The following is a 22,194-nucleotide window of genomic DNA, read 5'->3' on the forward strand; positions in this document are numbered from 1 at the left end:
AATTGGTGAGTTAGGGTTCGGCTAGGGTGCGGTTTGCTTCCTAAGTGCTTGCGACTGCTAGCTACGGTTAGGGCACATCCATGGATCTTAAGAGGGCTGAGCCATGGTCCTAGATAGGTTGCACGATAGTTGGTTCAAGGGAGAAGGGCAAGTCGCGCACGCGTCTTGTCACGGCTTGAGGGTTGCGGCTTCTAGGATGGTTAGGTTCTATCCATTAGGATCCCTAAGGGTCGTTCGTGGCCCCAATGGGGTTGGTTAGGGTCTAGACGGGTTGGCTAAGGGCTAGGGTCGAAGGTTGCATGGCAATATAAACTAGGGTTTTCGAAAAAAAAAAGGATAATATTCAGTATGTGTCTTAGGCTGGTTCGAGGGTCTTAATTAGCTTGATTTGGATTGTATATGGCATAGTTAGGAGTTAATGAGCTTTAATTCAAGTTTGCTTAAGTTTCGAGTCAATACGAGTCAAAATCAGGATGTACACCTAAGTTTAAATACGATTTGGGAAATTAGTCGATGAGTTTAAGTTTACGTCTAAGAAATATTTATGGGTATATTTTAAGGTGTTATGTTAAGTTTAAAATGATTTGTATCATCCCTGAATGCTGTAATAAATGTTAAAATGTTTGTTTTAAATGTTTATGAAATTTTATGATGAAACATTAATCCTAAAAGACATGTTGCATGCTTGATTTAAAAGAAAAATATTTTATATGTGCATGAATTTTTATAATGATGGAAATATGAAAAGTTGAAGGAGGTGAATTGATTGTGACTAATACGATGATACGATGATATTTAAGGCCAATGCTCTGTTGATGGGTGAGAGTGTCGCTGATGTCCCCGCCGCTCGGTACTTTGGTAATACGTAGATAGATCTATCGACCTACAGCTAATACAAAAGTCACAATTGAAGTGTGAATTCAATAAAAGAGAACTGTATACATATATGATGAAAAAGAAAAGGTATATGAGGAAAAAAGACAAAGTATATGATGAAAAGAAAATATAAGTTTATGCATATTGGTGAAAAATTATTTTATTAAATTTATTTTCAATGTTGCTTGTGAATATATATGTATTAATTGCTATCATGATTAAGGTTTGTTGAGTCAATAGACTCGCTGGGTGCGATCGATGCATGTGAGCATGATATCGATGAATGACTTGATGGTTAAACTATGTGGACTGAAAGTGCACACAAACACGAGGAACGTTGCTAGTTTTCCACAAAATTAAGTTTATGATTTATGATTACTCAAAGATTTTATAACGTATATGCTTTTGAGAGATTTTTGAGATTATGTTAGAGTTAAGTTTATTTTTTAAATAATTTTAGCTTAGGATTGGTTGACGTTTACGATTTTATGTTTTAAATACGTTTTTTTGGATTTTCAAATAATATGATTGATTGGTTTATTTTAAATGGTGCAAAAGGATTTTTAAAAATATAGCTATGCATGGTTATTTTCGGCCGAGAGTAGCATAGAAGGAAAAGAAAAAAAATAGTACATTTTAAATAAAAACGAGTAATGAACGTTTCATTACCCTTAAGTTAGACATTATTTGAAAAAAAAAACAAACGAAATAATTCCAAGATTTTGCTCTCTATTCCTTTCATGAACGGATTTTATTATTTAGAAGGAAAAATTGACGTTTGATTTATCGTATTATCGACTTGTTTAAGTACTTGATTGATTTAAACATTATTTTCAGGAAATGGTATAATTTAAAGGTGAAAGAGTTATTTATATTTAACTTTGTTCGGCAGTATTGCATCGAGTATTTGCTTAGTCAATTTGATGCCAACGGTTATTCTTCCAATTTATTTGTTTATTTATATATTTATTTTCATTTGTTTGCTTATTTGTTTGGTATTTCATTGTTTGTATTCAATTTGATTGCAACCTTTTGATCTCACCTTGAAAGTGACACAAATCAAAAAAATTTAATCTATAAATTAATTAATTATCATAATAATGAGAAATTAATTAAAATTCAATTTCAGCTCATTTATATTTCTTTCCTCTCATTTTTTTTATATATTAATAAAAATATCAAAATCCGTCTTGTGCTTTGATCTAAATTGGATTTTAGTTCTTTAATTTGTCAAAATTCGATCTTAAAATAGTAATTTGGTTCTTTTGCACTGATACTCATATTTTTCATCGCAACATTGATTTGTCATTAGATATCACTAACATAACTCTTAAATAAGGATAGACATTGTTGATATATTCATTATCATGTCAGCACTCCAATAAAAAAAAATGTCTAGATAAAAAAAATTACCAAGTTATTTGGACCAAGGCTTGTTTTTTATTAATTGGAGGGTCCGCATAACACGAAAAAATGTTGTTTCCTTGTATAATAATTTGTACCAGTTATCCACGTAATTGACAGTGATTACTGATTAATATATAGAAAACTAAAATTTAAATGTTAAAATCATTAATAGAGCAAACTACAAAGACTTGGGTATTCTAATTAATCACCGGCCTTTTTGTAACATGGGTCTTGCATGTTACGTAATAATACAAAAATATTAAATTAAAATATTTAAAAATTTATTGATTAATGGTTTTTTTTTTTTCAATCTTAGAGTGTTTATTGGATTCAAATACTTCGGGCTAACTAAATTCGTAGGAAAAAACTTGTGTGACACGGTCTCACAGGTCGCATTTTGTGAGACGGATCTCTTATTTGGTTTATCCATGAAAAATATTATTTTTTATGCTAAGAGTATTACTTTTTATTGTAAATATCGATAGGGTTGACCCGTCTCACTGAAAAAATATTTGTGAGACCGTCTTAAAAGAGAGCTACTCAAATTCGTAATGTAAAATTCTGAACATAATTAATACTCTTTGATTTTGCAAGTGTTAAGTTTCATATTTATAAATTATCATGAGAATAAAATTTTGTGGGATGAAATTGTAAGATTAATTTCTTATGTTGTACTTGAATGTGAGGATTTCGAATTTTAAAAAAAGATTTGATAGAATGATATCAAATTACTTCATTTGTAGGAATTTGAAGTCTATTACGTTAATTAACATAATATTGAAAACAAATGAATTCGAATCTATAAATTTAAGAGTGTAAAAAAAAAAAAATGGGATGGATAGTCATCCAAATGCACCATTGGCAAACACTTTCCGTTGCATGAGTCAATCATTTACGAATTTAGGAACTCATTTTAAATTATATTTTCATTATTATTTCGTTTGAATGATAAACATAAATGAGATATTTAAAAAAAATAATATAGTTGGGAGTTTCTTCACTAAAACAAAATTAATATAACTTGAGTCATTTAGGGCAAATAATTGTCAACTTTTTTAAATAATAGATTTTTGTAAAGGATATATTTTTACTTATTTTTGTAAACCGTAGGGTTATTTTCAAAGAAATTTAAATAAGCAGACTTAATTTTGTTGTGTAGATGCTGACTTAAGTATAAAACCAGTAGATATAAATAAGCAGAAAACCAGAAGCACTTGTACCGCGCTAAAACCAGTAGCAGCACTTATCAAGTACTGCTTAATCTACTTAACAAGTGACTTCTTAGCTAAAACCAGAACTAGAAGGAATACATAACTCGAAATTAACACTAGCAGAATTTTGTGTATCTCAAATTTTTAAATATTACCGTTGATCTATTAACGTGATACTAGCATTTATTGCTTCATTAAATGCTATTAAATGCTGTACGGGAACATTTAAGACGGCTTACCATTTTTGGTATGAACTGAGACTGATTGCTTTAATGTATTCTGTAGGGTTCATTTTCAGCAATAAAACTGAACCACTGAAAAGTCAAAAGAGCCGTTCAGATTTTAGAACGTTGGATGAAGCCTATAGATGAAGACGAAGGACTTTTCAAGAAAAGAAGTGAACGAATCTCAATCAGAAAAATATCATTCGAGCATCGCTAGAACTTTCAGCTATCTCAAAAGCTCAACACTGAAAGAGCAGCACACGCTTCATTGCATACATTTGATCGGTTGAGATCATATTGTGCTAGTTATTTTCATTATCTCTTCTTAAGCTACTCACTTCATTATCTCATTAATAGAAGAATCTGTAACTGGAAAAGAGTTCTTTCCAGAACTTAAAGATCATTCAAGTAGTTGAGTTGTAAAACTAAGAGTTTCAGTAGGCGAAGGGTAAGTCCTGTTGAAGTGGGTGTGTACAACTGCTCTACTGTATTCACCAAAGTCTTTTAATGATACCTTTTGGAAAAAGAAGAAGGGGAGACGTAGAAGATTCATCTTCGAACTTCCAGAAACAAACAATGTGTCATCTACTGTTTTTCTGTTTCATTATTTTTCACCCACTAACCAACAGATCGTTTCCGCACATTATCTTGTGATCTGCTGGTCTTTAAACTTGAACAAAAATCTGCTAGTATCTTTAACAGGATTCTAGCATATCATTCTCGAAAATCGATTAAGTTTGCCGTTGAGTTTATTCAACCCCCCTTCTAAACTCAACCCGATCCTCAACAAGTGGAACAAGACTCTTGAGATATATCTAGATGAACGGGCATTCATCATGAATATTCAGCTGCCAGGACGCCCCAACAAAATGGGGTAGCTGAGAGGAAAAATAGAACACTTAAAGAAGCTGCTAGAACAATGCTAGCAGATGCAGACATCTCTCAGCGCTTCTGGGCAGAAGCTATTAATACTGCTTGCTACACACAAAACAGAACAATGATCAACAAGAGGAATAATCAGACTCCTTACGAAATATGGACAGGGAGTAAACCGAATGTATCTTATTTTTACGTTTTTGGTTGTAGATGCTTTGTGCATAATAATGGTAAAAATCATTTAGCTGCATTCGATTAAAAATCTGACGCGTGATTATTTCTTGGATATTCAGCAGTTAGTAAGGCATTTAGAATTTTCAATAATAAAACACTCAATGTTGAAGAATCTATTGATGTTGTCTTTGATGAAGACAGCAGTGCTCACGAGATTACTAACATATCTAATCTCAGTAACAGGTTAGACAGGGTTCATCTGGAACTAGATAGTGAAGATGATGCAGAAGCAAGCATCAATGATGTTCAAAATCCAGAACCAGACACTCATATTCCAGAACCAGCAGCTGACATTCCAGAATCAGCAGCTGATATTCCAAAACAATCTACTGCTTTATATAAAGATAATCTAAATCCTTTTGTCTGGAGAAAATCTCATCCTCCATCTTTAGTGATTGGAAATCCAGCAGCTCCGCTAAGGACCAGAAGACAGATGATGAATGAATACATGCATGCTGCTTTTATTTCTCAACATGAACCAAAGAAGATTGAAGAAGCTCTTCAGGATCCCAATTGGATAGAAGCTATGCAAGAAGAGCTGAATCAATTTGAGAGGAATAAAGTTTGGTTTCTAGTACCTAGACCATCTCACCAAGCTGTCATTGGAACCCAGTGGGTATTCATAAACAAACTAAATGAAATTTCAAACTGTATCAGATGGATGTGAAGAGTGCGTTCCTCAATGGTCTACTACAAGAGGAAGTCTATGTTGAACAGCCTCCAAGTTTTTCTGATCACCTATTACCGAATCATGTTTTTAAATTACACAAAGCATTGTATGGTCTGAAACAAGCACCTAGGGCTTGGTACGACACACTTTGACAATTCCTTATTAACCATGATTTCACCGTTGGTACCGTGGACAAGACTTTGTTTACCCTAGTAAAAAATAAACACATATTATTAGTTCAAGTTATGTTGATGATATTATATTTGGGTCAACTAACCCCAAATTATGTGCAAAGTTTGCTAAGTTAATGCAGGAACAGTTCGAGATGAGCATGATGGGAGAATTAACATTTTTCTTAGGACTTCAAATCAAACAACTTGATACTGGAATCTTCATCAATCAAGCTAAGTATACAAAGGAACTTCTGAAAAAGTTTGGGATGGAAGCATGCTCTGCTGCTTCCACTCCTATGAGCTCGTCTACCAAACTTGATAAAGATGAAGGGGGAACTTCAGTAGAGGCAACTCAGTATCGTGGTCTTATTGGCTCATTGTTATATCTTACTGCCAGTAGACCCAATATTATGTTTGTTGTTTGCATATGTACTAGATTTCAATCTAATCCTAAACAATCACATTTCATTGCTGGTAAAAGAATTTTAAAATATCTGAAAGGTACTCAAAATGTAGGCCTCTGGTATCCCAAGGACTCATCGTTTAATCTTATTGGATACTCAGATGCTGATTATGCAGGATGTAAACTGGATAGGAAAAGCACAAGTGGTTTTTGTCAATTTCTTGGTGACAGGTTGATCTCCTGGTTTAGCAAAAAGCAGACTTCTATATCCACGTCTACTGCAGAAGCAGAGTATCTTGCTGCTGGAAGCTGTTGTTCTCAAATGCTTTGGATACAACAACAACTTAAAGACTATGGAGTTCAAGCCTCTGAATCACCTATACTTTGTGACAATACCAGTACAATTGATATATCGCATAATCCAGTACTCCATTCCAGAACGAAGCACATTGATATCAGACATCATTTCATTAGAGATCATGTACAAAAGAAGGATATTCGTCTGGAATACATTCCTACTGATCAGCAAGCATCAGACATATTTACCAAACCACTTCCTGAGAATAAGTTTTCGTATTTTCATAATGTTCTCGGATTAATTGATTTATCATAACTACTGTTTATTATCTTCTGTTTTCACGTGTCTTCTGTTTCTTTATTCTAATCCAGTAGAAATATTCAGAAATAAGAACAGCACAAGTGGTATGGAAAAACGAAAGCTTTTATTCATATAATCAGATGCATTACATTACAAGGGGTACAATTGAAAATATCAGCAGAATGATTACACAGATTATCCTACTAAGCTTTTAAGTATCATCTATCCACCAGCACTCTCTTATTGCATTAGAATGCTTATGGAAGGGAATGATGTTGCAGCCTAATCCTAATAAGAGCAAACAATCTTTTTGATTGTTCAAATTACAACTCCAGGAGTTTGATCCAAGGATCATTATATAAAGAACGATATCTTCAAACATCTTCTTAGAAAACGCAGCAAGTTGTCTTCTGAACATTCTTGCTTCGGCTTCTGGATCAGACTTTGCTTCTTCATTCACATTAGTTTTCATTTGATCTTATGTACGATTAACTTTGTTTAACTTGTGCAGGTATTTATAGTGGTATTCAAGGGAGATAAAGATCCTTGCGACTGTTCATTATCAACGGTTCAGATTGAAAGTTTGCCAAGAGTCGTTTGGTGTTTAATATCCTTTATTACTGCATTAATTGAGGGGGAACATTGTTATGGAATTTATATTAGAAACTAATTTGTCTTTTAGATAAAACAGTGTATCTACCAGAAGTTGTCGAAGTGCTGCATTTGTTTCAGCACTTTACCTTCTTCCAGTAGATATTATCATAAAACGACAAATCAGCTTATGTTCTTTCCGCAACCGCCTCGGACAGCCCGCCAATTTTTTTGTTACTAAATCTTTTTAAAATTTGAAATGAGTAGAGTAACTGACATTCCTATTTTCTCTCTCTACCAACCATAAACTTATCGACACGTGTCCCTATGTTTACTGACGGCTGTACATTTCATTCTTTTTAACCGTTCATTTTTCTCTTTCATTGCACTTTACGAATTCAGATCATTACTTTGCATCTACTGCTTTCTTGCATCTACTGTTAATCTACCTCAAATCTTTTTCAACTCAGAAATGGCCGCAACTTATACTTTGAATGCTTATCAGGTGAACTTTGCATCTGTTCTCACTATTAAGGATGAGAACCTCGTTAAGATGTTCAAATCCTTGGAAAAATCTGGACTTCGCAAATTCTTGGAATCGCCTGCTATTATCTACAAGTCCGCTCTTCTGGATTTCTACGCCGAAGCAGAAGTTGTCGAGGGAAAGATTAATTACACACAGGGAGATGCATCAATCTCCATTGATGCTGCATTTCTCGGTTCCACCTTCTTTCTACCGATTTCTGGACCTTATGAGCTTTCGGATATCACAAAGGAAGAGATGTCTACTGCTTTGACAAACTTTTCAGCCACTGGAGAAGAGCTTTCACCTTCCTGCTTCAAGAAGCTATTGAAAATTGAGTACCAGGTACTCGCTGATATCGTGGCAAAAGCCTTGTTGGTCAAGGCTGGAACTTTCGACAAACTGACCAAAGAGAAGGTTCAAGTGATGGTGGCCATCACTTCAGAAAAAAAAATGGATTGGGGTCGCTTTCTGTTTCGAATTATGAAAGATATGATTCTAAGGAAAGGTACTGGATTTGCTGTGCAAATCAGTAAAATGTTGAAAGATGCTGGTTTTCCCAGAAAAACAGAAGAGGATGGCTCTTCGGTCACCATGACTGATGCTGATAGTGTGCTTGGGCCAAAGCCAACAGTTGGTGAGTTTGTGGCTATAAAGAAGGAAATTGGGGAATCTCAGGCTGAGGGGCATAAGAAAATCAAAAGAAAAAGAGTTGTGGTTGTGTCTGATTCTGACAAAACGGAATCAGAAGAATCAGCAGCACCCACTCAACAAGCTTCACTACCTCCCACCCCATCCAAGAAGAAGCCTCGCACCACCATCTGCATCAAGAAAACAGCAGCTCTTGCTGAATTAGAGACTGTTCCTCTTCGACAAGTTTTTCCACAAGCAGTCCCATCCACCAAAGCAAAAGCCATTGAATCAGGACCTTCAACTGCTCAACTTTTCAGACCAACTTCTAGTGTGGTCATTAGAGAATCTGCTACTGGTTCTTCTGCTTTCAAACCAGTAGTCCCTGCTACTTCTGGAAAAGGGAAAGGCAAGATTACCGAGTTGTCTCAGTCACCGGTGGCCACATCAACCATTCAAACAGCAATCGATCTTCATCTGGAAGAAATTGATAATTCAACCAGAAAGGACATGAAATTTTTTGATGATTGGCTCAAGGTAAGAGTCTACCATCCAATCATCTTTTTGAACACTCCCGGTGTTTTTGCTCAAACTGTGGAAAATAAGAAAAAGGTTTTTGTTGCTGCCAAGACAAAAAATATGATAGAAGCCATCAATCGCCGAAACTACATTCTGGATCAAGTCAAACAGCAGAATATGGACACTGTTCTGAAAAGTTGAAGTCGAATTTTGACTCTACTGGTCCTACTGCATTTCATGATCAGAATGTCATTCAACTTTTGTCGGAGCAGCCGACAATTTTGTCTGAGCAAATTGTTACCAAGGAGAAGGCTTTTTCTCAGCCTTCAAAATTTAGTGTCAATACCGTCCCCGCAATTTTGAAGACTCGGTCAGTTGAGGAACCGGCCAAAGCTTCTTCTGAAGTCAATGTCTCTAGTACTCATGCACCTCAAGTAGCTCCTACTCAATCATCCTCACTTATTTCTGTTCATGATCTGGCATCGGTTGATTAAGTGATCGAATCGATTGTGCAGACTCAAGCAGCACAGGATGACTCACTGCCAGTTATTACTATTTCTGCTGATCCTCCTCCAGTCCAATCCATTCCAGAATCTGCTACTGTCACTGCTACTACTTCTTCATCTCTTCAAGAGCTTAAACATTTTTCAGAAGCTCATCAAGCTGAAATGGCAACTATGTTGCCTACTTCACCTTCTGCTGTTGAGCCGAGAGCTATTACTAAACCTGCTGCTGATTTGCAAAAACCAGAAACAAGGCCAACAGATCCAACTACTGCTTCAGAAGGTCCCTCTGCCGAACCAGAACCAGCATTTATCACTCAAGCAGAAGTTGCACCGTCTACTGCTCTTATTATTTCTTCTCAGCATTCTCCTGAGCGCATTGCTAGAATGGAAGATATCAAGCAACGTGCTCTTGTTGAATCTCCTTCACCTTCTGAGACCTCTGCTCTTGAACATGCCATGAAAACTCTTCAAAGAGGACTTCATAATCTATCTGAGATTGTCAAACAGCTCTCTTATGAACACAGTGAGCATAGCGGTCACGTCAAATCTAGTCAAGAACGTATATCAAAAGAAGTCGCAAAAACCAGTGACTCTTTGACGAGATTTTCTATCGAATTCAGTTTGTTCAAGAAGAATATTTTCCACAATCAAGGTCTCATTTTGATTGGTCAAAGTGATCTCATCAAGACCGTTTCTGATAATCACTCCTCAATTTCAGCAGTTTCTACCAAAGTCGAAGCCTTGGATTCGAAGCTGGAACTCCTTAATACCAAGATTGAATCTCAATTTCAATCTCTTACAAATATGTCAGACAGAGTTTCGAGCCAAGCACCATACTTGGAAATGCTGACTGCAGGAATCCAAACCCTCACAGGCCGAGTTGATGATATAATCACTCAATTTAAGGATAGTGATGCCAAAAAGGGGGAAGACAATAGATTTGGAGATAGAACTGGAGCAAGTAGCAGCAGACCTCATTCTTCTGGAAGGGATCAAGATCCAGATGAAGCTATTTTCAGAGATATTGGAACAAATTAGTTTTATTTTCTTGTCTTGATTTTCTGGATACTAATTGCTTTTATCTACTTCTCAATCTGTTCTACTAACGTTTTAAGGAACATCTAGGTTTTGGCATCACCACAAAGGGGGAAATTGTTAGACTTAATTTTGTTGTGGAGATGCTAGTACAAAACCAGTAGATGCTGGCTTAAGTATAAAACCAGTAGATATAAATAAGCAGAAAACCAGAAGCACTTGTACCGCGCTAAAACCAGTAGCAGCACTTATCAAGTACTGCTTAATCTACTTAACAAGTGACTTCTTAGCTAAAACCAGAACTAGAAGGAATACATAACTCGAAATTAACACTAGCAGAATTTTGTGTATCTCAAATCTTTAAATATTACAGTTGATCTATTAACGTGATACTAGCATTTATTGCTTCATTAAATGCCATTAAATGCTGTACGGGAACATTTAAGACGGCTTACCATTTTTGGTATGAACTGAGACTGATTGCTTTAATGTATTCTGCAGGGTCCATTTCCAGCAATAAAACTGAACCACTGAAAAGTCAAAAGAGTCGTTCAGATTTTAGAACTTTGGATGAAGCCTATATATGGAGACGAATGACTTTTCAAGAAAAGAAGTGAACGAATCTCAATCAGAAAAATATCATTCGAGCATCGCTAGAACTTTCAGCTATCTCAAAAGCTCAACACTGAAAGAGCAGCACACGCTTCATTGCATACATCTGATCACTTGAGATCATATTGTGCTAGCTATTTTCATTATCTCTTATTAAGCTACTCACTTCATTATCTCATTAATAGAAGAATCTGTAACTGGAAAAGAGTTCTTTCCAGAACTTAAGATCATTCAAGTAGTTGAGTTGTAAAACTAAGAGTTTCAGTAGGCGAAGGGTAAGTCATGTTGAAGTGGGTGTGTACAACTGTTGTACTGTATTCACCAAAGTCTTTTAGTGATACCTTCTGGAAACAGAAGAAGGGGAGACGTAGAGGATTCATATTCGAACTTTCAGAAACAAACCCTGTGTCATCTACTGTTTTTTTGTTTCATTATTTTTCACTCACTAACCAACAGATCGTTTCCGCACATTATCTTGTGATCTGCTGGTCTTTAAACTTGAACAAAAATCTGCTAGTATCTTTAACAGAATTCTAGCACATCATTCTCGAAAATCGATTAAGTTTGCCGTTGAGTTTATTCAACCCCCCTTCTAAACTCAACCCGATCCTCAACATAACATGTGCTTGATATGCATAACTTGTAAGGGTAAATGATATGATGCATGCATCGGTGACATTCGATATGTGCTTGATGTGCATAATTCTTACGAAAAAATGTTATTTTGCACCGGATGATGATCTCCACCCAATATATCTACTACCACATAACTGAGGCACAGCTACACAAAACTTGGGGCCGCCGCCACAAGATTTGTTGATTGAAGTATATGTGTGATATACAACAGCTACAGCAAGGGTAACAGAAAAAGGTTGCATTCGTTGAACGTCGTGCCTTTCTTGTAGAGAAGACCCGTGATTACCGATTAGGCCATATCCAACAATCAACTCTATTTCAGCACAGGTTTTACATCAAAATTGCGCAATTTATGTGCCAAAACGTGTTGAGACGCTTCTTACTCGATTGAATTATCATAATACAACAAAAGTACAAGTATCAAGGTAGACAACAGTTTCTCCTCATCTAGAGCATGCAAAATAGCACCATTATACTTGAAACTATTGGTGCTTACAATGAAGAAAACAGTGTTGAATGATTCCTTGTTTAAATCTTGTACGATTTTCTTCGAATAGGTCATATTCTGCAATAACAGGATTCAAACACAAGTGACACAGCAACTCTAGAAGCTATCATAAAAACTGAACTTGGTTACTTGCATTTGCCGTTCCGTTGGTGCCTGACAAAAATTGGATTCTCGACTAGATCTTTAGCAGAAGGTCGTCGTGTTGGATCAGGGTCCATCATGACCTGGACAAATCAGGAAATGACAAAATATTAGTGGTTTATTGGCATGGATGGGTAAATTAATGCCCCAACATAACTAATTTGCTCGTACCTGAGATCAGTTCTACTCAGTTCAAGATTAAGATAACGTAAAGCAATAGAATAAACACAAAACTAATTCAAAACATTAGAGCTCCCAAAAGAAAATTTCATCCAATAACATATAAATGTTCAGCAACTTTTCAATATGGCAACGGTCACAGAGAAAAAAAAAGGAAGAAAAAGCAAAAAAATGATAGTAACATCAGTTCAAGCATTTCCATCATCATCATGCAGGAAGTTAAAGCACCTTGAGTAGATTCTGAAATTGCATGGAATGTCCAGGAAGAAGAGGCAATTTTCCTTCTCTAAGATTTTGAAACTGAGGCCCTGATTCAAGCAAAGCTGACCCTCTGACGAGCTCATAGATTGAAACTCCTAAGGAAAAGATATCAACTTTGTCCAGATGATCGTAATCCTCATTCAGGATTTCTTGGGGCATATAGCGTGCATCACCTTCTTCAACTGGTAGGCTTCTATCGAGAAGAGTAGCACAGCCAAAATCACCAAGTTTACAAACTCCGTTTTTAACATATATGTTATCTGGCTTTACATCTAAATGAGCAATTCCTCTCTCATGTATGTGCATCAATGCCTTGGCAATCTGTTAAAAAACAAGTAATTTTGAATTCAGAAGTATCCTGAGAACAGATGTAATAATGCAACTCAAATGAAATAGGATGACCGTGACTTCTTTACAGCTTTTCTTATAGAAACTCTAAGGATATCATTTAAGCAACAAAGCATCATTTAGAAACTCTAAGCATGTCATCTGAGTCAGTACCAATCATCTCAAGATCAAACAACCCAGCAAACAAGTAACATAATTACTTCTTTTTCTCAACATCAACCAGACATAATTCACAACCAACATCTACTTTGCAAATGATGTCGAATCATCTTAAACTTAATGGGTAAATACTATATAATTAAGACTTGGATAAAATATAACTAAGATATTATGCAATAATAACTACTTTGCAAAGTATCAACCAAACACAATTCACAACCAACGTCTACCTTGCAAAGGATGCCGAAATCTTAAACTTAATGGGTCAATACTATATAATTAAGACCTAGATAAAATATAAATAATATTTTATGCAATAAGTTAATGATTAAATATAGTTTGGAATGACTGACACTCTAAATCATTCACCTGATGCATTGCTTCTAAAACTTCACCCTCAGTGTATAATTTAGATGGCTTAATCATTGAAAGGCTGTGTTCACATAGCTCCAGTTGGATATAAAGTCGCTCATTTTCAAACCAAGAAGAATAGTATCCTACTATGTTTTCATGAAACCCTGAGAAAATAAACAGAAAAATGATAGTCTTGAGAATATCAACCTTGAAGTGACAAAATAATAAAGAATGTATTTGTATGCAACAAACCTAAGGCGGCCAAAGATTGAACCTCCATTAAAGCCTTGCGCCTGATAAAATGAATCATAATCAGCAACAAAAGAAAGTATTGTCACAAACAGCTGGGAAACAATAAAATACCTCTCCGTGTCCTGATGCAACTGCCTCATGCTCTGTTTCATAGCATACATGCAGCCATCAATTCTCTTCAAGACTTTGAAAACATGGTTGAAATTTCCATTACCAATTTTCTGGAAAAGAGACAAACAGCTATGAAATTAGACCTGCACATCAAAATATAGCAAAGCTGTCTTTTTTTTTCTTTTTTGAAGGACAGCAAAGCTGTCTTGATTCTCCAAGATACCTCAATTTCATGGAAATCTGTCATGTAACGGGAAAGCCCATCACCGCCAATTCCAGCAGGGTAAAAACCTGCAGACACCAAACGGGCATGGTAATGAGGATATAATGCTGAGGAACATATTAATGAAGATACATAGATGAGGTGAAAGGACTAACATAACCAATATTTAGAATCAAATGATCATTTTCCACAAAAAAAAAAAACAATCTAAGCATTTTTTGAGTAAAGCAAACCTGCACATTTAGATCTTTGATTGGCAAAGGGATCAGAATTTGATTCTGATCCATCCTTTAGGTATGGGTTTCTTAGACACGGAGGAGGCATGACCCTGCACCTTAATGCTACAGCAGACTTAGAAACAAAGCCGTGATTCTTTTGCAATTTAACTGGTATTTCTGTATTTATCTCATCTGTTTCTTCACTGTGGTCAATATGATCTTCCCACTCTTGATGGATAGCAACTGTTGATATAGGGGATGACGTGGATTTAACATCTGGATGACAAACAAAAATAGAATCAGACAAGTGGAGAAGCAAAGTTACTGAAATGTGAGAATCACCCAGCGAAATGGACAAAGTAGAAAAGATTTTAGCATCTGAGTGAAAAAATAAGCATACTTACCATATGAAAATGGGTTATTGTTAGGCAAACAATTGCCATGTATAAATGTGACAAAAATTGTGCAAGGTACAGACTTTAATTTACACGTGACTATTTATAGGTTTAAGGACCAGGAACTACTAAAATTTAACTAGGCAATGCTCCAGGACAAATATGTGACAATTGCATGGAAAACACAATTATAGCTGTTGGATTTGTTCAATACAAGAGTCCATTTAACAAGTAATTTCTGAAACCAGTACAACATATCTATCTTGTTTTCAACTGCTAAGACATCTCTTGATGTTTGGTTTTCCGTTTTCCACAATGTGAACAAACAGAGTGCTTGTCGCTTGCTCTAGTCACCAGGATACTGTCCACATTCAATGACAAAGCTAACATTCCAATTATCTAGTAACTCTTTCTGGAGTTTAATTGCAGCAGAGTGACATATAATACTAATAGTTGAGGAAGCTGCTGACACATAAAGTTGAGCTTTATGGAAAAAATCATGGAAGAATGAACTAACTTGAAGATACATTAGCTTTGTGCTTATTTTATGATGATAGCAAAACAGACAGTGTCGTTAATATGAAGCATAAAAGGCTCAAGGACCTCTTGGAGAGCTATAATTTTCAGCAAGCCATAATCGTGGATCATGATGCAGGATATGCCGCTTTTCATACCTAGTTTTTGCCTTTTGCGTTTCAAGGTTTTAATTTTCTCCGGTGACTTGGGACATGGGATGTTTTCCTGCGAAAAAATTTCAAGTAACTCAGCCTCAAAACTTTCGTGAAAACACAAACATTAACTCAAACAGCTCCTACTAACATTCTTCGCAATTACCTTATTCCAGTCTAAATTGTTTGGCATTGCAGGCATTTCGGGAGTGATATAGTCGGGTGTACTGCAATAAATAAAATAAATAAATAATCGACAACCCTCGTATGACTGATTCTAACATCGGAAAAATGTTTTATCCTTTTCGTTGCAATATTCGTGCTTTGTAAGACTTTGCATACGCATTACAAAGCCTGAAATTTAAAAAGTAGGTAAACGACAGAAATCACAAATCAAGAAAACGCAGCTAAAACCGTGGTCCAAAACAAGTGTATACTTAGTTACCAGAAGAAATCTTGACTGAGGATGAATCCTTTTTCATCCGCGCATTCTTCAAAATCCATCAGCAAAGCCTCAGCCGATGGATTCGATTCCGCATCTAGAAGCTTCTGGAATCGCGAAGAATTGTCCGATTCAACAGGTAAACCGAGTGAACATCGCTCCATAGGCACCGTCAGATGTTCCGTCAGTGACCCTTTCACGATCACGCCAGAGTGCTTTATCTGTCTCTTGAATTCGCTATTGGTATTTCCCCTCAGGGTTTTTCTCTTCATTAATCGAAATCCCCAATTTTTTCCCTCTGGCTTTGTTACCAAGCTCAGAAGCTAGTGGGGTTTTCTGGGAAATCGAGCACGTGTTTAAAAATTTATTAGAATTCAATTTTTGGCGCGGATTATTGGGGGATAGATTAAAAAAATTAGACGGTGGGCCGAGATTGGGCTTAAGCCCATACCATGTTATTCTGGCCTGTCCAATCTTGGCTATCTTGGCCCATGCCTAAATTAAATTTGTTCACTGTTCACTGTTTGCTTGTCATATTTCATTACATCTCTGTCGTAGATGTACTGAGTTCGAAAATGGTAACTGAGAAAATTAGGTTCAAATTATATATCCTAAGAATATAATGATTAGAGAACAATGATTAGGTACCGGGATGTTCGAACTTTATTCAAATTTACGACGGTTAGTGACTTGATGATAATATATGATATTGGTATAATATGAGATATTTTATGAAATAAGGATGATCGATACTCATGATCAATGTGTTAAGTAAATGCTACGATATTTTACAATGTTGTAATTTTTTAAATTTTGTGATAGTTGCAATCCTTGTAATCAACGAGAATCGAACTCGTGACCTTAGTTCTGATATTAATTATAAGATCGAATGATTGTCGCTTTACGAAGAGCTATAGCTGATGGTAATGATGTAACTCAAACGTTTAAACTATATAGCAGCTCAAGCATTATAGTTCGACCAATCTTTACACCTAAACACAAAAACATGCATGTGGCGCCAAATTACAAATTAATTAAACCAGTAAAAGATGTTACATAAATATTAAATTTGATGTTATGAAATATTGGTTTCGTCTACATGAATTGGTTAGTGGAGAATGACAATAATAATCAGTATAAATAGTTTGTTTGGTTTAACGCAGATATATTTACTCAAGTTACGTGGGCTCGTCTTTGGTCCTTACATTTGTTCTGTTTGCGTTGAATTGTTTATTTGATCGAATAATTTCCCAACCAAGAATCATCTAATCGATTGATTTTATGTTTGAATTGTAATATAAATTTACCAAATCCTCTCATCCAAACGAACGGTTATTTATCTATTAATTCCATCGGTGCAGAATCTAGATATATTAATGAGAAAATTACAATATAACTCGATCGTATAATTAAATTGATTTATATTCGAATAAAGGAAATATCATAATTGTAAAAATTAATAAAAATGTCTTACTATAATTTGAAATGATATAATGTAACCGTAAAAATTTTATTGAAGGGTTATACTACAATTTGAAATGATAAAATGACTGGAAAAAAAAAAAAAAAACTAAAGACATTAAACTTGTCTCTAATATCCAGATTTTAATAAGAGTACGTGCATGCATGCATGCGTACACACATACGTATATAGTTTAAAAGTTCCTACTTTTAATTTCATAGCATCACTAGGGTGGACATTCAATACGGTTATTTAAGACCCGGCTAATTCATCGGATCGATTTGTTTTTTATTTTTATTTTTAAAAAAGTTCAGTTAATATTTGTCCCCGAAATTATATATATCGAGCTGATTTTACCCTCAGTTATTTATAAATGAAAAAAAAAACCCTCAATCATTTTTATTTTTCTCGTCTATTTTTCGCTTTGTATTGAATCAAATACTTATTATTTTACTAAAAATTATAATAACTCGTCATTTTATATAACCACTTGTTCTATTTATAAAAACGATATAAATTATATATATAATTATCGTATATCGGTGGTGTTTTTACTAAAACTTCCCAATTTTCTTGTCTAATGATGCTTGTTGTCTTCATTATCGTAGAGATCTCTCACAATTTAGAGTCATTTCGAGTGTAGAACTTTAAGTTTAGGGTCCATCCATATTTAAAATAAAACGAATATTTTTGAAATAAACAAATAATATTTTCTTATTAATCTGATCAAATTAATGTTTAAAATAAAAACTGATTTACATAAAAAATAAATTATTTTCATTAATTTGGTCGAATTGAAGATTTATCACATGAAATTTATCGCAAGAGACTTATTGTGCAATTTAGTGGACATGGGAATAAATATCGGTGGGTGAATTAACTCAGAGTGCTTGGAGCTTGTGGATTGTTGGATGCTAGGGTTGGGGGACCTGTGGGTGATGATTAATGAGAAGAAATAATTGAGGATGGTTGAAATTTTTTTAAAAAAAAAAAGCAAAAAAAAAAAAATTTGGATTAAATTAAGAAAAGTGGGAGAAGAAAGAAAAAGTAGAAATGGATGAAAAATAAAAAGAAACAAAATCTCTAACACAAAATCACTCGATTCATTAGGATGATTTAGTAATAAATGTATTTGAAATCTTTAACTTTTATTTTTAGTTATTGTTAATTAATTGAGTATATCTCTTGTGAGACGGTCTCACGAATCTTTATCTGTGAGACGAGTCAATCTACCGATATTCACAATAAAAAGTAATACTCTTAGCATAAAAAGTAATATTTTTCATGGATGACCCAAAAAATGATATGTCTCACAAAATATGACCAGTGAGACCGTCTCACACAAGTTTTTATCTAATTCATGATATTAGATTTAAAATATTTACATTTTAATTCCAATTATCAAATCATTTCTTAAATCAAATGTTAATAGCAAAATTGGTCCTGTATAACCTAACTTTGTTTTAATCTAATTATTCAAATTAGATTTTTGCATAATTTGCTTTTTTTATTTCTTCAAAGAAAATATTTAAGGTGTGACCATAAATATAGCTAAATAGTTGTTGGATGTTGGGAAAAAATTGACTAAACCCACCCTATATGTTATTATTTCAAATCAAAAATTTTCTTGCAATCCGACTCAACTTACCATTAGATTGAGTGAGATTAGGAGTTGTGAAATATTTCCAGTCGAATCCAAACCGCACATTTTATGTATATATATCATTAATTCAAATCAATATTTTTTTTTCCAATCCGATTGAAGGTTTGGTCGACCTTCGCAGCAAGGGCACTGCTCTGAACTAGTCAATGAATGACACATTACAAATATTTTTTTGTTAGTTAGGTTGGTTAAAACTTTAAAAAAAAATTGACACATGTCAAAATGTAAATGGGATCAGAGACAATGTCCACAAAAATAGTATGGAATAAACCCCGATTGAACTCATTATCAGATTGTTTGAGATTACGGATTGTGAAATATTTTCAGTGGAATCCAAACTGCATATTTTATGTATACATTATTAAATTCAAATCAATATTTTTCTTCTAATCCAACTCAACTCATCGTTAGATTATGTGAGATTACGAGTTGCCAAATATTTTCAATCGAATCCAAACTGCATATTTTATGGTGCTTAAATTTATCAAATTAGCTTTCACTTTTCAGTCTCGAAATCAGCGGTGTAAACACAATCAACGTGCGTACGTGACACTCGCAATTGATCAAAATAAATGCCTCACACATCACCACATCTCAAACCAAACCAACCTAAACCGCTGATAATTTTCTCAAAGCTTTGTCTCAGTTACGAACATAGCAATGGCGATCAAGCTCTACGGACACCATCTTTCTCCAGCCGCACAAAGAGTCCGAGTCTGCCTGGAAGAGAAAGAGCTCGAGTACGAATTTGAGTTTGTGGATTTATCTTCAGGCCAGCAGAAGAAGGAGCCTTTCATATCACTCAATGTAGGGAGTTAGTGCTCAATTCTTCTGTTTGATTTCATTTTTTGTTTGTGGATTCCGAGTTTCTTGACGAGTTTTTGTGGGTTCTTCTTGATTCAGCCATTTGGGGTTGTGCCAGTCCTTCAAGATGGAGATCTGACTCTATTTGGTATGTTTCCCTTCTTTATACCTTAAAGCTTTCTCGTTTTGAATCTAGTATTTTCTTTTAATCTTGGATTTATCGTGGAAATTGTTTTATCGTATCTCTGTGTTTCGATTCACTCGTGTTTAAAAAAGGTGGAAGATAACAATTTCTGTCTCCGACTCTTGTTTAAAATGGATTTTAGTTATCTAATTGGTTAAAATATTAAATATGCAATACCGATCTTAGCTTCTTTTCTGCCTCCAGCCCAGTCCTTTTTCATCGAAGTGACATCATATCTAAGCTAATATCCAATTCCATGTTAATGGTCCGGCAAAAAAACCAAGGACAAAGTGTAATACATGATTTTGACTAATTAGACATCAAAATCCAAATATGAAATAACGTGATCAATTTTACTATTTTCGGGGGAAAAAGTTTGTTTAATTTGTGTTTAGGAGCAATGGGCTTCAGGTCATAATCCATTCTTAGTTTCTGTTTTGATCCTTTTTTTTCCCTTTTGAACATGAAATATATTAGAATCGAGGGCAGTGACTCATTACATAGCGCACAACTATGCTGATAAGGGAACTCCGCTTGTACCCAAAGATCCCAAGAAAATGGCTATGGTCTCAGTATGGGTCGAAGTTGAATCCCAGTCATTCGACGCCGCCGCATCAAAAATATCATTTGAACTCGTGGTAAAACCCATGCTAGGCATGACTATTGACGAAAGTGTTGTGGTAGCTAACGAAGGAAAGCTAGCCTCTATTCTGGATATTTACGAGTCACGTTTGGCTGCATCAAAATACATTGGAGGAGATGCTTATAGCTTGGCAGATCTGCACCATCTCCCAATTATCAACAACTTGTTCCGCACCAAGATTAAGGCCCTGTTCGAGGCGAGGCCGCATGTGAGTGCTTGGTGTGCAGATATCTTGGGCCGGGCAGCGTGGCAGAAGGTCGTAGCAACAATGAAGCAATGATCGACGATCTTCGGTGTGGTGACGAGCTGGCTGTGTTTATGTTCGTCCCCTTGTTTTCTAATGTTTTCCGTCTTTTAACGTTTGTTAATGGACGAATAAATAAGATAAGTTAGGCTTGTTTAATGTTGTGTTCTCTTCGTTTGCTTTTCTGAATAAAGAGTGGTTTCTGCTGTTGGAATATTTGTTCTTGTTTGACCATTTGGCAGATTTGGTGTGTACATTTTCCTCTGCATCAACATTTCTTTATCGAGATTAATGATGGATTTTCCAAATGAACAGACTGATCTTCGGCAAAGAGTTGTTTTAAAATTCGACAATCGTTTTCTCACAGGAGAAAATTATCATTATTGATAAACAAAATCTCATGACATCGTAAATAAAAAAAATCTGAGCCAGTTTATTTATCAAATAGCAACTTTTGGTTACGGAGATAGTGCTTTCTTTCTGTGTTTTTTTTTTTTTAATTTTTAGAGAAGATGGTGCTTTGTTTTATTATTATTATTATTTAAAAAGGTAGAGGGCCTAATACTTGGCATGTAAAGGGAGAAAACCAAGTATTTTCATGATCCTCTTCGCATTTTATAACGAGATGGAAATGGTTCAAGTTACATTAACACGTCTTCATAATTTTATCTTCTCAATTCTTTTTTTCCCATTAACTTCTCACTTTCTCACTATGCTACGTCCCATCTACCCATCTCACATTTCCTTTTCAATAAAAAAATTTATATATAGTTATTTAGATTAAATATATAGTTATTCATTTCAATATATACACACCATACGTTGAGGCTCATATTACAAAAATAATATGTACATTCATTTCACCCCCGGATATAGACATATTCAATAGGGAAAGTTAACGTTGTTCTTCTTAGAGCCATGTTTAAGGACGAGATTAAGTTTTTATGTTGATGTCAGCGTTGATAATTTCATCTCATATTTTTACAGGCAGTGAAACGAAGTTACAAAGATGATATTGAAATATAAATTTTTTATTTCATTTAGTTAACTCTTTATTTTAAAATAGAATAATTAAAACAAAACTTAAAAGTACACATAATTAAAGAAAATACAATTACATATAATTAATTAAAATTTAGAACATAATTTAAAATTACACAAAATACACATATTTAAAAATTATTCATTATTTAAAAGGGGACGAATTCCA

At 34.7% G+C, this 22,194-nt stretch overlaps 2 protein-coding genes across 3 annotated transcripts; one reads left to right on the forward strand and one right to left on the reverse strand.

Moving 5' to 3' along the window:
* Window positions 1-12,023: 12,023 nt before the first annotated feature.
* LOC142537234 (wee1-like protein kinase) lies at window positions 12,024-16,315 on the reverse strand. Of its 2 annotated transcripts, none has more exons than XM_075642784.1 (10): window positions 15,988-16,315; window positions 15,709-15,769; window positions 15,549-15,615; window positions 14,495-14,755; window positions 14,262-14,329; window positions 14,039-14,148; window positions 13,928-13,968; window positions 13,691-13,839; window positions 12,782-13,135; window positions 12,024-12,456 (listed from the first exon to the last, which is right to left on the reverse strand). In XM_075642784.1, the coding sequence occupies exons 1-10, from the start codon at window positions 16,254-16,256 to the stop codon at window positions 12,358-12,360; spliced, it is 1,479 nt and encodes a 492-aa protein (XP_075498899.1). In that variant the 5' UTR covers window positions 16,257-16,315; the 3' UTR covers window positions 12,024-12,357. The 2 variants fall into 2 exon arrangements, with proteins under 2 accessions (XP_075498899.1, XP_075498900.1); XM_075642785.1 differs by lacking the exon at window positions 12,024-12,456 and adding an exon at window positions 12,535-12,606 and having other exon boundaries at window positions 12,736-13,135.
* Window positions 16,316-19,655: 3,340 nt separating this feature from the next.
* LOC142523672 (glutathione S-transferase-like) lies at window positions 19,656-21,200 on the forward strand. The gene is made up of 3 exons (XM_075627398.1): window positions 19,656-19,916; window positions 20,013-20,061; window positions 20,575-21,200. Exons 1-3 carry the CDS (start codon window positions 19,770-19,772, stop codon window positions 21,018-21,020), a joined length of 642 nt encoding a protein of 213 aa, XP_075483513.1. The 5' UTR covers window positions 19,656-19,769; the 3' UTR covers window positions 21,021-21,200.
* Window positions 21,201-22,194: the final 994 nt, after the last annotated feature.

Source organism: Primulina tabacum, chromosome 2, assembly GCF_025594145.1.
Source record: "Primulina tabacum isolate GXHZ01 chromosome 2, ASM2559414v2, whole genome shotgun sequence".
NCBI lineage: Eukaryota > Viridiplantae > Streptophyta > Magnoliopsida > Lamiales > Gesneriaceae > Primulina > Primulina tabacum.

Excerpts from the sequence above, each read along its gene's own strand:
- LOC142537234 (XM_075642784.1), bottom strand. The coding sequence starts at position 16,256 with ATGAAGAGAAAAACCCTGAGGGGAAATACCAATAGCGAATTCAAGAGA. Across the intron at positions 13,840-13,927 it reads TCAATCTTTGGCCGCCTTAG|GGTTTCATGAAAACATAGTA; the intron begins GTTTGTTGCATA and ends TTATTTTCTCAG. Across the intron at positions 13,136-13,690 it reads TTTTAGAAGCAATGCATCAG|ATTGCCAAGGCATTGATGCA; the intron begins GTGAATGATTTA and ends GTTTTTTAACAG.
- LOC142523672 (XM_075627398.1), top strand. The coding sequence starts at position 19,770 with ATGGCGATCAAGCTCTACGGACACCATCTTTCTCCAGCCGCACAAAGA. Across the intron at positions 19,917-20,012 it reads AGCCTTTCATATCACTCAAT|CCATTTGGGGTTGTGCCAGT; the intron begins GTAGGGAGTTAG and ends TTCTTGATTCAG. Across the intron at positions 20,062-20,574 it reads TGGAGATCTGACTCTATTTG|AATCGAGGGCAGTGACTCAT; the intron begins GTATGTTTCCCT and ends GAAATATATTAG.